General features: G+C 35.0%; 1 protein-coding gene across 3 annotated transcripts in view; it reads right to left on the bottom strand.

Moving 5' to 3' along the window:
- Positions 1–16612, bottom strand: part of SENP6 (SUMO specific peptidase 6) — an 83983-nt gene that overhangs the window by 26384 nt on the left and 40987 nt on the right. For all 3 annotated transcript variants that reach the window (XM_069804696.1, XM_069804697.1, XM_069804698.1), the window contains 6 exons: positions 12686–12756; positions 10972–11117; positions 6443–6845; positions 5362–5594; positions 2621–2791; positions 1694–1736 (listed from right to left, as the gene is read on the bottom strand). In XM_069804696.1, the coding sequence (XP_069660797.1) occupies positions 1694–1736; positions 2621–2791; positions 5362–5594; positions 6443–6845; positions 10972–11117; positions 12686–12756 (1067 nt within the window). The remainder of the gene's footprint in view (positions 1–1693; positions 1737–2620; positions 2792–5361; positions 5595–6442; positions 6846–10971; positions 11118–12685; positions 12757–16612) is intronic.

Genomic DNA, 16612 nt, shown 5'->3' with positions numbered 1-16612 from the left:
AAATATGAGCTAGCTGGTCTTTGAAGAAAACTCTGAATCCTTGTAACTGTGCTTGCACTGAGATGCAGCATACTGAATTTCATATGCGAGGAAGACTGTCTACTCTTCAGATGAATTTTAATTATATTCATCCATTTGTGTTAAGACAGGCATCTTATAATACATTTCACCATAAATGCCTTAACCTGTGAACAATATTTCCTCTAACACTGACATAAGACAGACAATAGGACTTATGCATTAAAGGCAATGTGAATAGTTTTTTTTACACATTAGAAACAGAAAGCTGTTTCCTTGAAACACCAGTTGGGAGTTGCAGAAAACTGACAAGGGGTATGGAGAGAATTTTGAGAACTTGACATATATTTAAACATGCAAAAACAAGCTCAAAGCAGGAGACTATTGCTGTTTGTAGAGCTGTCCAAAGCATCTGCCTTTCCCTGAAAAAACATGACCGTTGTAATCAATCTAAAGAAAAAAAATATTAGGTGTCATTTTTATTTCAAGAACCTTACTTGTATGAAAACAAATCATGCTATGATTATGAAGTTAATAGAAATGGAGCTAGCTGGGAATACGCCCATCTTCCTCCAGATGCAAATCTCAAAAAAATGAAATGGAAAAGTGCTAAATGTTTCAATAAACACAGCATTTAATGAGACACCATTTTTATGCTATTGAGGGATCAAGTCCCATGGAAATAATTTCACTGTGCAGCTGTTTTGACTAAAAACCGATAGACATTTTCTACAAATTTTACTAAGCTTTTTAGTTTGTTTTTTTTTTTAAATACATTTAAAGCATGAAAACTGGTAGTTTCTATGCATCTACATTTTAGATGCAGCAGAAAATTAAATACTTGACTGAGCAAAGGCTACACTCATCTTTACAGGTTGTGAGACACCTTTTTGCATATAATAGTGACAAAATACACTAGTCCTCTTTTACAAATAACAAAAGGCAAAATTCGATAGGACTGCATCTTCATGGAAACTTAAGATTTAACAAAAGGAGGCAAAACTTCTTTTCATGCCCAAAGCAAAACCCTACAAAGAAAACAAAGGAAATACAGCAATAGTCGTAAGCTCACCATGTCGTAAACTATGTCACTCTATTTCTTTCAGTAACATGAAATATACAACCTATAGGCTAAAGAAGAAAAAATTTTAAAGGGAGATATAGACAGGAAAGGCCTAAGATACCTGTGTGGTTTTTACTCTCTACTTATGCATTTGAAATAAAAAAAACCTAATAAAATGTTAAAGAGGTAACATGTTTTACAGGAGGTTACTCCTGCCTTTTGTTATTGTTAATCATTTTCAAGACAACCTTTGCCAATCATCACCAGAATATTTACAGCTCTTCAACTAGGATGAGGGGGAAGAACTAATGACCCAGTTGCATGCACACCACAAATTGCTAATTCCTGCTGTCTGTGAATTTTCTTTTTGTCAGTAGAAGGCGGAGATAATGCAAATCCTTTTGGCTTTTGTTCACCAGGCAGTTCAGGTCAAATTTATACTCTCAATTTTTCTTTTTTCCTCTTACTGACTACAGGCACCCAGTATAACTTATTACATACGTAACAAAACCAGAATCGACATTTCATTATGATTCACTTGTTAATTCCTTTGACAAAGTTACTTCATTCAAACTATATATATTATTAATATAAAATGAAAGATGTCCTCACCTTCTTGACTTTCTAGGCGTATTTTGATATAATCCAGGCAAAACTGTGGAAGACAACACAACAATAAGATTTCACATCTTCTCCAAACCAAAATTGATTTAATGCCTTTTAACTGTTAGTAAACGTATTTCAATTGACCAAGTACTGAAGTAATTAAAATAAAAATGTAAAATGTAATTTTTTTAAAAAACCAAAGTGTACATTTTAGCACAACTCAAAGAAACAAGTATATTCTTTACTCTTTACTCAGTCATATTGACTGTTGAAACTTAAGATCTCGTATGCACTCCATTTTCAAAAAAGTTTAAAATAGTCTGAAAAATACCACAAATTATAGGAAGGAAAAAAAACCCCTTCAAAAGAGAATGTAATCTATCAGTATTTAAGCAAATTAAATAACAGAGTTTTGCAGAAGGTAGAAAGAACAAGTAACACCTCTCTGCTATTTGTGTGGTTACCCCAGCAAGAAGCATGCATTTCATCTGGCTTACTGCACACAACTAACATTCAATGTCTCCTTGAAAGTCTCCATGTAACTTAGAAGGTTAACAAAAAAAAATATTGTTCTACAGAAGCAAAATTGTTCACCTGCAGACATGTTTCTTCCTCCCACCTATCAATATCCATTTTCTGGTAATTGTTGCCTTCAATTTTCTTAACAAAAGCACGCTAATCCATAAGCCCCCCCAACCAAGTAAAGAGGGTTTTCAAGGGTTTTCCAGGCATGATGTTTCTGTTAAACACCAGAACTAGATTGTACGTGATAATACATAATAGTACTTTGGGATTCTTTGGGAATCACAGCCTCTGAAATTAGAGACAAACTTACTGTTTCACAGACAAAGGCAAAATATTACGTTGTTCAAGTATGAAAAGAACAACGTCCGTCAAAAACTGAAAGGAGATTTGTCAAATAAGTTTACTTACAATCACAGGTTCCACTACCATTCTTCGTAGTGTTCCTATTCGTATACTTCGACAGTTCAGAATGACACTTTCACAGGAATTTTGATAATTTAGAGGTACAGCCTCAGTTACAATCTCTTGAGAAATAACTTTACGACGTTTTATTGGAGTGTTAGACACAATGTTCCCAAACTGAAAAGTAATTTTCAAGGTTTCAGAATGTCTCACACAAATGTTTACTGCTAAAACAAGCTTGTTAAAAACTAGTGACTAAATTGTCAGCTACTTTTCTGTTGGTCAACAGGAATAGTTACTATAGTATCCACCTCAACCATATACAGAAGGTAGAAATCTCCTAAAGGACTTTTTGGAACACCTGAAGGTGTTAATATTGCTAGATTCAAGAAAAAAACTGTAAGCTGACACTTGTAGACATTTTGTTAACATTTCCAAATCACAAATAACGCTTCCAAAATTGCCAAAACCAATTTAGTTTTTGTCAGTTTGAAACACCATGCAGCCCAGCAAAAGAAGGTTATTTTAATATATTTTATTTGTTTATTTATATAAAAACACTAATGCTATAAAAGTACCACAATGTTGGTGGGTTTATTTTTTCTTTCAGTTTTCATTAGTCCCAGCTTTTGGTGACTGAAAACACTGAGTAATTACTGAAGTACAGTGCATCACAACATCAGCAGGAGTAGAATCTTCAAAAAATATAAATAAATAAGCCAAATCAAAATTTCTTGAAGCAACTCTACAGAACTATTAAGATGTTTTTAGGGTACATTCCAGGGTCAGAAGACTAAATACTGAAAGAAGGCTATGTGGAGTTTGGCTTCTGTTCAAGAAAGTCTCTAGATGCTGACTGAGGCTGTGATCTCAATGAAGTCTCCTGTTTACCAACAGAACAATCTTATACAAACCTTACAGAAATGAAAGCAAGCTGGCTGATATCCTTCAGTTTAATACATTTATTTCTTGTATTGCTTATATTGCTCTACTTTGTTGAAGGATTTTCTGTACACTAGTCTTTTCTTTGGTATTTATATTGTTTCATAAAGTCATCCATTAATAAACATTCTTTTGGGTAACAAAATACAATTAAACTCCCACAGAAAAAACATTTCAAGGGATTCAATATTTCTATTAAGACTAAATCCCAACAATTATTTTGAAGTCCCTAATCACTAGCCTATCTTGGCCATAATTCAAAATATACTTTTGGATGCTTCATTTAAATATAGTGGAGAAGGCAGAGATTCTAAATCCCTGTAATTAAAATATTTTTCCTAGGAGTCTTGTTGAAGACAGCTTTTCATTTTTGTCTGCTGGACTAGCTAAATATTATTAAAAGCTCAAAACTCAAATCACAGACAAACAGTAGAACAGTAAACATTAAAGTGGTGCTATATCAAGTAGCCTCTTCAGTAAAGAATTGATGAATATTTTGAGAGAAAAACAAATGAACAAAGCTTCTTAAAGCTTCTTCTATCATATCTGACAGAAAACTGTGATACCTGCAATTCTTGGTAGTTTACTTGAATCAATGCAAAGTTTGTGTTAAATTTCACCAAAAAAAATTTCTGTTTCCCTTGTTTTCAAAAGCAAGCTCTTTCCTACTTTTGTCCAAAACATGCAGTTAATTTCCAATGTTACAACTGGTTCTTAAAGACTAGTGAACAGGAACATGTGGATATACAAAGGAAAACATTCAGGAGAGTTTCAGAAGTCTTAAGACACCAGTGCCTTCACAATGCAACACTTTCAATTAATCCAGCACATAACGCCAGAATAACTGAAATTCAAAACTATTTATCATCATTTTAGCCCCACAGCTTTATTGTAGGCTACAGGTTCACAGCTTTATATTGATAGTGGTGACTAATTATACACCACATTATAAGCATCCATAATTTCATCAATTACAGCACTAGAATGTTGGCTTCTGAATCTCAACATAGCATGAAGGTTTTGGCATCATTACTTTAGCTTTCTAATTCAGAAAACACGAACGATTTGAGACTGCAGGTGGAAATCTGATCAGATACTCTCATTGAACCAAACTCACAATAGTGAAACTGGACAAGTGACCCAAGAATAGTTTTAATCAGCACTATTAATTCAACACCAGTTGCCACAGGGAATTTATTCTTCTTAATGGCTCACTGTTGAGGTGGTTAAGTTTTTAACATACCGTGAAAGCTGTCCCCTTTGACAGCACTTAAGGAGTCTGCTCATGGTGCATTTTTTGTCTTTGTTTATCCAATTCTTGCAGTGGTACTCAACTAAAAGACAAAAGCCCCACCATGAAAATCCTTAAAATAAGTGCTATTAATTGGGACAGTTGTCAAAGTATTTTAATTTTAATGGGCCACCGTTGCTCCCAGTGTCTCTTTTCATGTTTAACTTCGTATGTCCAAAATCTTACCAGGCAACAGCTGGTTAGACATTCTTCTGCAAACTAAGTAGGCCCCTGAGTTTCACAGAGATACCCTGCCCAGTCTCAAAGAGTATACATTCAACGCAGAAGCATCTATGTTAAACGCATAATTCAAATCATTATGAACGCTTGTAAAAATATAATGAACGCATTTTCTTATGCTTCCAGTGTTATGTAAGCAGAGATACTACTTGATCAGCTGCCAAATAAGAAAAGCATTCAAATATAGTCAACTTCTGACAATGCAAACCAAGCCTTTACATTTTCCATTTATGATTTGATTTTTGTTTTCTTTAAACAAAGCATTAAATAGTACCTGATCTTTCATTCTTGCTTTTCTTGGTAGTGTGACTGCAATTTCTGTATCTGTTGTTATACTACCTATTCTCTGTTCTATTCCACAACTGTTTTCCTTTAATGCTGCTTCCACCTTTCCTGTAGAAGGAGCTGGGGAGGAGCGGGCTGAATCTGCAGGACGAGGTGAAATGCTTTCCATTCTCCTAGTGCTGCCACTATCCTCCTCATCATCATCATCACTAGACAAAACAACTAAACAGAAAATATTAAATTCTCAACCACTACATTTTTCTGTAACAGAAATTTCTTTTCAAGCAATAGCTTTAAAGTAATTTATGTAATTGTCCTGCAGTGCCAAAAGAAGTCCACATTTATCATTACATTATGCTTTTATGAATGTTTATTTGGAATCTGCTCGCAGGCGCTCTCTCCCTCATTTTTTATTTCTCACAACTAATTATACAAGAAATGGGTATTGTTAACCTGCCTCTAGACACAGAAGTGAAGCTATACAGTTCTTGGTTCAATCAAGAATTGACAGGGAATTATACAACTTAAGAAAAACTGACAAAAGAAATTATAACTGAAATTGTTCAAATCAGTAAGACAGCATGGTCTAGTAAACTAAGCATGGAACTAGAAACATAATTTCCCAAATTCCAGTTCCTTCCTCCTTATAAATTGAGTTTATGCAGAGAAAGCACAAAAATTAACATTTTACAAATTATGAAATTTAAATAAACGCATAGCTCTAAAGAAAAGAGGGAAAAAATATAGAAGTCAAAGACTGTCTTTCCCTTGGAGAGGATGAATGATAGAATACTGCTAAGAATGCTATTTTTAAAATTATAAAGTGTAATTCTTTAACAAAAAAATTAAAAATTTCATTAAATAATTTTTCTTTTCCCCAGTGTTCATCCTTCTCAGAGTACCTCAGTATATGAAAAGGAAATTACAAAAAGGTCTGTCCCTCTTCCCCAAGAGCACATCCACAAAAAAATTCCATGCAAAATCAGCAATGTAAACCTGCAAGGACAGTTCCTTCATTATACAATACTTTGGGTTCTAGTTTATGGCTATATCCACAAAAAGGTACTTACTTGGATCATTTAGTTCGGATGGTCTTGTACTCCTCTGCCTTAAGGTTCCTGTAATTTTAGGATTTTTCGTCCCAGTTATAAGACTAACTTTTCCATTCTGTCGTAACATAGAATGTCCTACAACTTCATTACTCAGTAGAATATCCGTCGGACCTTTCCCAACAGCAGAACTATAAAACTTCTTTGTGTTGAACCCTGTACCTGAAGATTTTTGCCCTGTTGAATTCTGATGTATTGAAGAACGTGATAAAGGTCCCACAGATTCACTTAATGTCACAGTTTGTCTGGAGACTCTTTGCAAATCCTTTAGAGAAGCACTTTCACAATGTCGGCATTTGGTCTGATTTTCATTTGCCCGTCCACAATTTGGGCAATCAGTAGAATAATCAATTTGTTCCAAAAGCTAGAGGGGAAACACACAAACACAAAATCAGTAACTGTGTAAGTACAAAGATACCATTTCCAAATCTTGCATTTAATTTCTCTTCAGAATGAAGACTAACTATATTAGCAATTACAGTTAAGTAGAGAAAGCAAACATAAAAATACAGTTTGATTTTTTTCATTTAAGAAAATGAAAAATGTTCTAACAGGACCAAATGTCATTTGTGGCAATTTTAAGAAAGTGATTAATGCTGGACAATTCAGATTTTCGTCCTTGCCTTTTTTCCTTCCATATGTAAAAGGCTGCACACTGTTCAGATATATATATCCATCAGCAAGAAGGTCCAGTTATATCATTTCTGTAAAAATATTTTCATTGGATGAAAATAAAGTAACCTAAGGTTCCACAGAGCGATGCTAAAGAGGACTAGAAGCAACCTCCTAGGTCATGAAGTTCATTTGTCCTCCCAAGATACCTTCTAACAGCCTGGCAAAGCATGCAGAATAATCACTTCTCGGGGCGGGGCGGGGGGGGGGACACGGACGACCACGACAGAATAAAATAAAAGGAAAAGGAAATACATTGCTCTAGAGTGCAGTATCTCAGAAAAGAAAACAGGACTTGAGGCAAAGGAGTTCCCCAAACTTTCAAGAGGAAAACAGGGGCTACAAGGGAAATGTATCCTATCACTGCAAAGATAGAGATGTGTTTTCTTTCTCTCACATGCATTAGGTCCCGCTTAATTACTTTATCACAAGTGCAGAACTTCGACTTCTAAGTCTAAGGGATTCAATACTAACACATAAGCTACTGAATGTGTACCGAGTTGAACACAGGACACCTCTAGAATTGAAATTTAACGTATGTTATTGTCTCCTGGAGCACTGACATAATGACATAACCACTGTACTGTGAACTACTGAGATAATAAATACCTAAATCCCACCAAAACCTTTTTGGACCTATTTTCAAAGCATAGCTATCACAATTTGCACCCCCCACCCCCAGCCACGAACACCTTTCCAATAAAGAGGACTTCCTTGGGTGTGGGTTCTTCAATCATTTTTAAAAACAAATGTAAAGACAAAAGTCACACAAGGAGAACATTACAAAATTTCTGCAATTTAACAAAGCTACACAGACCATAGCAAAACAGATGCAAAAAAAAATTATATAAAATATATCAGACCTTTAAAACCTGAGTCGTGGGGTAAGATAGCAAGTGACATGAAAACCAGTGTTGTGCCTCAGTGCTCAGTTACAGGATGTAGTTTTTGCAAAGATACTAATTACGTTGAAGAATTTCAATCAGACATTAAATATTCAACAAAAGCCACCAGTCATACCTGAAGGTTCTTAAGTATAGAATAACTGCACCCCTCTACTTCAACTACATACCAAAAATTTAAAACCAACTTCCTTTCCCTGGTTTGAGAGCATGCACCTTGATGGTAGGGGTAGCAGTGTTTAATTAAGAGTGGCATACTCTTTTGTAGACTGTATTTTAAGATAAATGACTACTTAAGTAGATGAGTTCTACCTAAATGTGTCTGCCTTGTGACTTGTATAATACAGCATTTTTTTAAACTTTGAAATCTGCAAAATACAAATACTATATGACCTATCTCTGAAAGTTTCAGAATCCAAAACTTTTGTTATTTTTCAGCTTTTTTTTTTCTTGTAAGCACATACGAAGCAGAAAATCCTCCTTTCTTTAAAAATTATGTACATTTTTAACAATTAGAACGTGCAACCTGTTACAGTCTAGTAAGATGAAAACCATTTGTACTCTGCCTGACCAGCAGCTGGTTATGTCTGTAATTCCTCTGGCACAAAACCACAACCAACATTTTTGAATTGTTCAGAGGTTCCATAAACATCCCATTGATCATCTCTACGCTTTGGCAACTCACAGCTCATGAAAATGCATATGGTTCATAAGAAATGCATAAATCATTGTGTTAAATCCCTTTACTGTAATAAAGGATAAAACTCTTAACCCATTTAAGAGAAAAAGAAAAAAAAAAAGAAAATGGAACCAAGAGTTATGCTAGTGAATTGTTGCAAGTTGCAACAAGATCTGCTCTATATCCAGAAAGTGTATCCACAAACTATACAGTCTTACAGGATCATAACTATCCTATGGGATTGGAGTAAAGGTTCATCCAGCCCTATGCTGTACTTTCAGCAGTGGCCAGTGGTAGAGGGTTGGGAGCACAGGGAGTAGCATAAGGACATATTCTCCTTACTTGATGTAATTACCAATTTACACATTTCCTGAATCAGCAGTTGAATTTAAATCAACCTGTTTAATGCTGATGTAGCGTTACAAATTTTATCAATCCCTTTCTGAAATCTCATAATACAAGGTGTGAAAAATATGGGGGGGGGGGGGGGGCGGTGTCCTTTTTTAAGCTTACTGCCGGGCGGTTTTACCACAGGCACTCAGCTCTTCCTTGAGTCTGAGAAAAGTAACTGGTTTCCATTCATGACTGTCGGTGTTCTCAACTTTACAGATTTCTAAGATATGCATGGGAAAAAGTACCAGATGTAATTATTAAATAGTGTTTACAAGTGCAACCTGTCTGATGGCTTTGAAAATTAAATCATGCCCCTGGAACAACATAATCAAGTCTGCCGCTTTTTTTATCAAGGAGACAGAAAACAGCTTGTTTTAGCAATGTGGTCAAGGACACCAAGCTGCTGAAGCTTCTACATGGAGCTCCAGCCCTCACTTTCCACCTGTATACAATGCAGGAAGTAGTTCTGGAAGTCAGTGCCATGGCTGAAAGCACACCTCGCTTCTACATGTACACAGAGTCTTCTAGTTAGAGCTCAGAGTTACTGCCAATGGACTACACAGATCACAATCCAGCCACAAATAATGAGGCTGCCCTCCTTCCTCTCATGCTAATTGATGTAATTTGTAAGGAAGAAACTATGTATTAAAAGAGGACATTTCCTAGCTCTTCAGACTGAAAAGTGTTCTATCAAGGCAGTGACAAGATTCCATTTATTTTTGAATTGTTTTCTTCAATGACCATTCCAATCTAAAAAACTCTTTTTGTGCTTTTGTCCCTTACCTGACAGGACGTAAGGTAGGCTGCAATTAATATTTTACTTCTTTAAACAAACATAAACAAAGTTATCAATGTAATGATTAAAACAAAACACACAGAACAGTAATGTTTTTTCTTTGTTTTTAACTTCTTTTTTTACTTCATTACTTAGCTTGTATAGATCATATCTATATAGATACCATATGTAGATCAAAATCTCAGCTATTAAACTTTCCAAGTAACATCATATTAATTAACAAAATGAGAAATGGAAATGGTTAAGCGTAGTACCAAGTGTTCACCCTAACAAAGAAATACAGTCTGACTTACTTTCTAATACACAGGAGCAAACACAAGCTGATTATATATAATAATCACAGATCTACTTTTTTTTTTTTTCTTTTTTTTACCAAGATCTCCTTACAGGAAGTTTTGCTTTGATAGTCATACAGTGTGACCTGTATGCGGGCATTACGAATCTTCCACAGTAACCTGGGAAGATGATAAGAAATACAGAGAGCCTTACAGGAATTTCCAAAGTATCTTACAGCTGATATTCAGAAAAGTTCCAGACAAAGCATCCTGGTTGGCTGCCTCTAGACCAGAGAAGGCTATCTGGATACCTGTGCTAGTTTCACTGAGAAAGAGGGCAACTTGGTAAGAAGTACTTGAATTGTTGCAGCACTTCTGTCTTTATTGTTTTGAGTACAGAAAATCATGACATTAAAAAAAAAATTCTGTCAAAGAGTAAAATATTGTTCCTCTATCTCATAGACAGCAAACCAAAATTATCAGGTTTGGGTTTACTGATCAGCCAATCAATTTAAACACAGGTTCTTTGTTTTCCAGTGCAGCATCTGTTTGTTCAAATCGGATAATAAATATTTCTTAGCTAGTATCAATATTAACACTTAAATATCTCTATCATTACAACATTATTTTTTAATTCAATTATGTAAATCTTTCTCCCAACTCTAAGGATTTTTAGAACATTAACTTATTTTACAACTGAGTGCCTGTTTTTAAAACATGCATCAACTTTTAAAGTTAAAAAGAAGTTGACATGTTTTTAAAATCTAACCCACCTTTAACTGAGTTAAGCATTTTTTTGTAGCAGAAGATAGGGTCAAGTCAGATTGGTATGAATTGCAGTGACGTTTCTGTTGCACCTTTCTCTTAATTTCACATTCTGATTCTGATTCTGACTCTTCTGTATTTTCCATTATACTGTCTAGGAGGGAGAAAATGCAAAAATGTTAACAAGAAAGGTCTACTCATACGCTATTAAAATTATGATCAACTTATTTCTTCACATACACTAACCTGAACTAAACATAAACACCTTTTTAAACATCCATCAAACTACAGCACTTCAAGTGTCTCATGATTTGTTGGATGAATAAGAAAAAATTCCTCAAAATAACTTTGAAAATGTTTTTTTGTTAATACTATTTCAGTGTCTCTCAGTGACAATTTGTAGCTTAATATCTTTGGAGGACACTTTGGACTTGAAAATCTATACTAACTTCACTACTAACTAGAATGGAGTGTCCGCTACCAAAAGGAGGAGGGGATCTGCTCGATTATGCTAATGGTAATTTTCCCTAAAGGACTGCTGGGGAATGCATTTAGAATAATTGGAAATGTTCTGTGTAATTAGGATTTATTCCTTCAACACAAGACTCAGCAGTACAGTGAACTATACTGCCATATCCTGTTTTATATTGGGGCATTCATTTAAATACTGGAAGAGTATAGGAACAAAGAAACCCATAAATTAACAATGTATGGAGTGAGATTTAGAAGTGCAGTATGTTGTAGAAGAGTACCTTAATTCAGTTTATTGTAGAAGTGCTATTTATACTCCCTAGTTTAATGGCAGTCTCCATATTGGAACTTTTTTAAGTCTGTATTTTTTTAAAACAGATATGAATACTTTTTCGATATACATACCGATAACCTCATAAACATCCTACTATTAGAAGACATCTCAAAACTAAACAATGACTCATTTTCAAAAAAGAAACAGTAATAGGTGGGTTTTTTCCAAGTTAACTTACTTTTGTGTAGAACTGATGAAATTCTACTTAACATTAACCTAAAAAGGCCAAGCAGAATAACTGGCCAGTGTAGATGGCTAAGCAGCTGAACAGCAGGTTTACAGACTGTATCTGTATCCGGACTGACAAAGCTCAACCAAACACAGTGATTTTTCTTTTCCAATTTCACAATTTCCACACCTCAAAGCAAACTATATTTTCTCTATTGCATCTCCATCAATGGCCCCTAACCAATGATATAAGAGCATGTTTCGGTTGAGGTAACAGAGCAGTGCTGATGCTGGCTCTTCTATTCACTACCTCAGTGCATGAATATACTTCATACCAAGTGTTATTTATTTAGCATGTTACACTTCGCACATACTAACAGTGCTACAGAAGTTCTTCATCAATAATTCAAGAACAAGCTGGGGGCTTGGGCTCAGACTAGACCATCTCCAGAGATCTGTTCCATCTCCAACAATTCTGAGTCTACATTTTCCTGATTTCAGTTGTTTTTGAAATAACTGAAGCCTAACTTAAAATTAATTATAACATGACTGAACAGGTTGCAGAAATCTGTCAAAAAGGGCAAAATCCTCCCTTCATGCACAAACTTGTATAAATCTAGAATAACAAGATATAAGGATATAAATACATACACTAAAGGTTACACAAAGTTTGGTAACATACCCACCCAAAGCAGGTATTCAAAATATTATTCTGATTAAAAGACATGAGAACTCTAAACATAACTTACCAACTCCTTGAGACCGTGGTAATCTAATATGGTCTGCTTCTACTTTTTGAAGCTGAGGGGGGTATTCTTTTCTGGAAAATGAATTAGATATATGGTTGTTCTTTTGACAGACACCAATATAATTCAGCCACATTATATATGAAAAAAATAAACCTGAAATGTATCTGAAAGCTATGACTAAATAACTTCTCCTATTACATGCTATTGGTACACTTAAAAAAATATTACCAGAACACCAGGAACAGCTACAGTAAAGGTCTTAGAAGTGTTTCTGATCTAAATCCCCTCTGACAGTAATCAATAGTTCAGGAGTCTCTCACTTTCAGACCCAACTCTTCAAGAACTGAATGCTGCATCTCCTCCTCCTCATTCATGAAGTGCAAGATAGATACTTTTAAAATCCAAAAATAGAAACAACTATTATTTTTAATTTTGAAGTAGATTCCACAAGTTCCACAACTTAAAAAACAGGAAGAGAAGATGCAAAACAGAGGAAAGAGATATGACATCAAAAATTGTTGTGGCCAAAAAATAAAAAGAACAACAGAGAAGACATAGTTCCTATATATTTGTTTAAAAATATAATAATATAGACAAATTAGTGGATAATAAAACTTCTGTTGCTGTAACTTGCATAATATACATAACTCATATTTTTTTGTGCAAATTAATGCAATATAAAGCATTATAGTAAGATTTTGAGTCTCCTGAAAGATATTTTCAGTTTACACACAAGTATGTCAAATCGTGCTACTACCAAATTAAGATTCCTGAAGCTCACTGCATCTCAAGTTACTGGTGTTGGCAGTTCTCTTTCTCAGCTGTCTTACCCTACTCTGCAGCTGTAGATTATGGTTCCTGTTATAACAGAAGATGGCATGCACCTGAAACACAGGAGGCTTTGCCAGCAACTTCAGTAGAAACTGCTTTTTTTGGCAAGTTAAGCCAGTGCACTGGGGTGCAAATGGGTCACAGGCATCCCATACTGCTACCTCTGATTACAAGGACATTAATCAACAGCAAGAAGGCAAAGAAAACACCTGTAGGCAATAGCATCTCAAACTAACAGCTAAATTTTGAGGACCCACCTGACAAAAATTCAGCTACAGCTGAAGCAGACTTCAGCAGTAGGCATATGTTTTTGTTTCTTTCAGCACAGCATTTCCTAACACATTAAATTATAAAACCTTTAAATTTTCTGCATTTCTAGGTAATATTTCTCAGGGTTTTCCCATATTTTATTATTAACTAGCATACTTGGAACAAGATTAATCTACAATGCCCTTTGGGATACTTCTTACCTAAACACAAACACGTTTTATTGTGTTGAGGGGTTGCAGCATGAAGGAAAACTCGGGCAGAAAGAAGGATTGAGAAACAAGTAGAAACAAGCATGGCTGGATTGCAACACAGAATGTAGAGACATCACAGTACTTTACCATGAGTGCCCACAAGCACATCACAGATGACAGATTGAGTAGTTTATTTGCTACTGATTGTCAAACATCTTTCTGAAACAATCCTGCTCCCCCAATAAGTTTTTTTTAATGCCTGCGCACACAAAAACTGAACCAAAATCAGAAACTCAACATGAATATTTGTCCATAAATTAAGCGTTATGATTATTTTGAGCATTTTCTTCAAAAATTCAAATCACAAGGGATTACTTACAAGGCAGAATTGGTGGAAATATAAGGCAGAGCTCAAACTAATCATTATATAACGAAAAGCTGTTACTATCAAAACCAATGATAATGACATTCTACAGGCTAGAAAAAACCCCTGTTACGTCATTACAGAAGATCTGGAAAATATAAACTTTGCTGTAAGGATGCATGAGCTGTTGTCTGACAGGTTATAATTATCTTCCAGAAGTATTTCATCACAATATAAGTCTTGTTTTGAACATAACCATTGTTAAAAAAATTATTTCCTGTAAAATGTTTTAAATATAAAACATTTAATTGATATTTAAGAGAGACAATATTGAAATGATTTGACATTTAACTGAAAGCAATTAAAACAATATGGTAGATTTATAATTCTATAATTTCTTTTAAAAATTAGTTTGACAATTCAAGTTCTCCGGACATTTAAAAGTTATGATTTTTCTTCTAAAAATCTTAGAGGTTTGTATTACATTTTTAACATGCAACCTATATTTATCTTTTTAAGATGATAAATTCATCACTTACCATATATTGCTAAATAATTTTTTTACAATAAATCAGAATACAGTAGCCTTAGTTACCCTTGTCTGAATTTTGTGTTATCAGCATAGACTCATATTGATACTTTTTAAACAGCCAAACACTTGCAAGAATACACAAAGGCTGGCATATAACGACTATCTTTCTTCTCCCACAATATAAGACATTTACTCGTATGCTCACAATGAACCAGTAACACCCAAACCTAAGCTACGAAAACCAGCTCCAAGTCAACTGAGGCTTCCCAACACAGTTTAACTTGGTTAGCAATTCAAGGTCAGGTTGGAAGTTGCTTTGAGTTAGAAACAAAAGCAAAGATAATTTCAAACACTACCTAATTGTAGATTACATGTGAAAAAAAATGCTTTCTTGGAGACAGTAACAGCCCTCCCACAAGAGGGCAGCAACCTGAAGCACCTCCTACTAGTTTCCTTTCCTGAAAAACCCACACACAAACAAAAAGGGAGAGCCCCCCCCCCCAAGTTTTTACAGATAACAAAATCAAGGCTCCCCCCTCAGCACAACGTTTGTTGCCATTTGAACAGCTGCAGAACCATTGATATCTTCTCCAGAAAAGTACTTAGTACACTGAGCAGTTTACTTGCACGTGAGTGCAAAAACAGAACGGAAACTATAGTTTCTTTTAAATCGAACATGACACCTATCTTTAAAACGACTATTAGGAAAAGAAGAAAATTATTATAAGAGATTAGAAAAACATACAGCACTCCAAAACAATGCCTTCTTGCTGTTAAATCCTAACTTAAACTAAGTCTCCCATTTCAAAAGGAATAAATGAGGCATCAAACAGCTAAACAGATCAAGATGCAAGACTATCTACATACTGTGTCTAACAGAAAAAATAAGAAATATTGATTGCTGTTCCTACCATCCTAGCAAATACTAAAAATACACAATTTTTTTCTTTTTTGCCTGTTAGGTTTCGTAAAAATATTTATGAGATTTAGATTTTGCTTGAAGAACAAGGCTCCATGCTCAGAGATTAAATCATTTTAGTCTTCTCATTTATCTCATCCATGATAAGCAGTTTTGATTTTAATACCTTTAAGTACAAGGGAGGTAGACCAGTATTTGATAAAAGCAACTTCAAGAAGTAGTAAAGCATCAAACAGCAAAACATTAATAACAATACCAAGAAAGATCAGGCTCTTCCTGCAACAGACATGACAAAAATACTGAGGTAGTCCGGACTGTGGAGAGTCCTGAACTTTTGACACATCTTAACAGCTAAACGGTATAGCATTCTTGACTAAACATGTTTTGCCCAGACAGAATGGTGTGACTGAGTATTTTCAGCACACATTCAAGATTACTGCCATATTCCTTTGCTGATAGAATTGGACCTTAGTATCTTCACCTTGGGCTGGTAGACAGACCTCTGTGACACCCTCCAGCCCAAGAGAAATTTTCATATTAGAATTTCTTCTGAAGAAAAAAAAAAGCGGGCGTGTGAGAGGGCAGGGAGAGCGGGGACAGGGATGACAACTGTCTATGCCAGAAAGCAATAAACTTAAAGAAACACCTGGATCTGGGAATTTAGGATACAGTGCTGTCTTAGATCAGAGTCTTCCAAACTACCCATGATCTGGTATGAGCCACATAAAAAATACCATGTATGTGCAATGCTGCACCAACTCCTAACTTTGCTGAGGTGTAGGCTCACATAAGAGCTGTGTTTAATACGCAGCCTGGCTCT

This window comes from Haliaeetus albicilla, chromosome 17 (assembly GCF_947461875.1).
Source record: "Haliaeetus albicilla chromosome 17, bHalAlb1.1, whole genome shotgun sequence".
Classification (NCBI taxonomy): domain Eukaryota; kingdom Metazoa; phylum Chordata; class Aves; order Accipitriformes; family Accipitridae; genus Haliaeetus; species Haliaeetus albicilla.
This window is presented reverse-complemented; position numbering and strand designations above follow the sequence as displayed.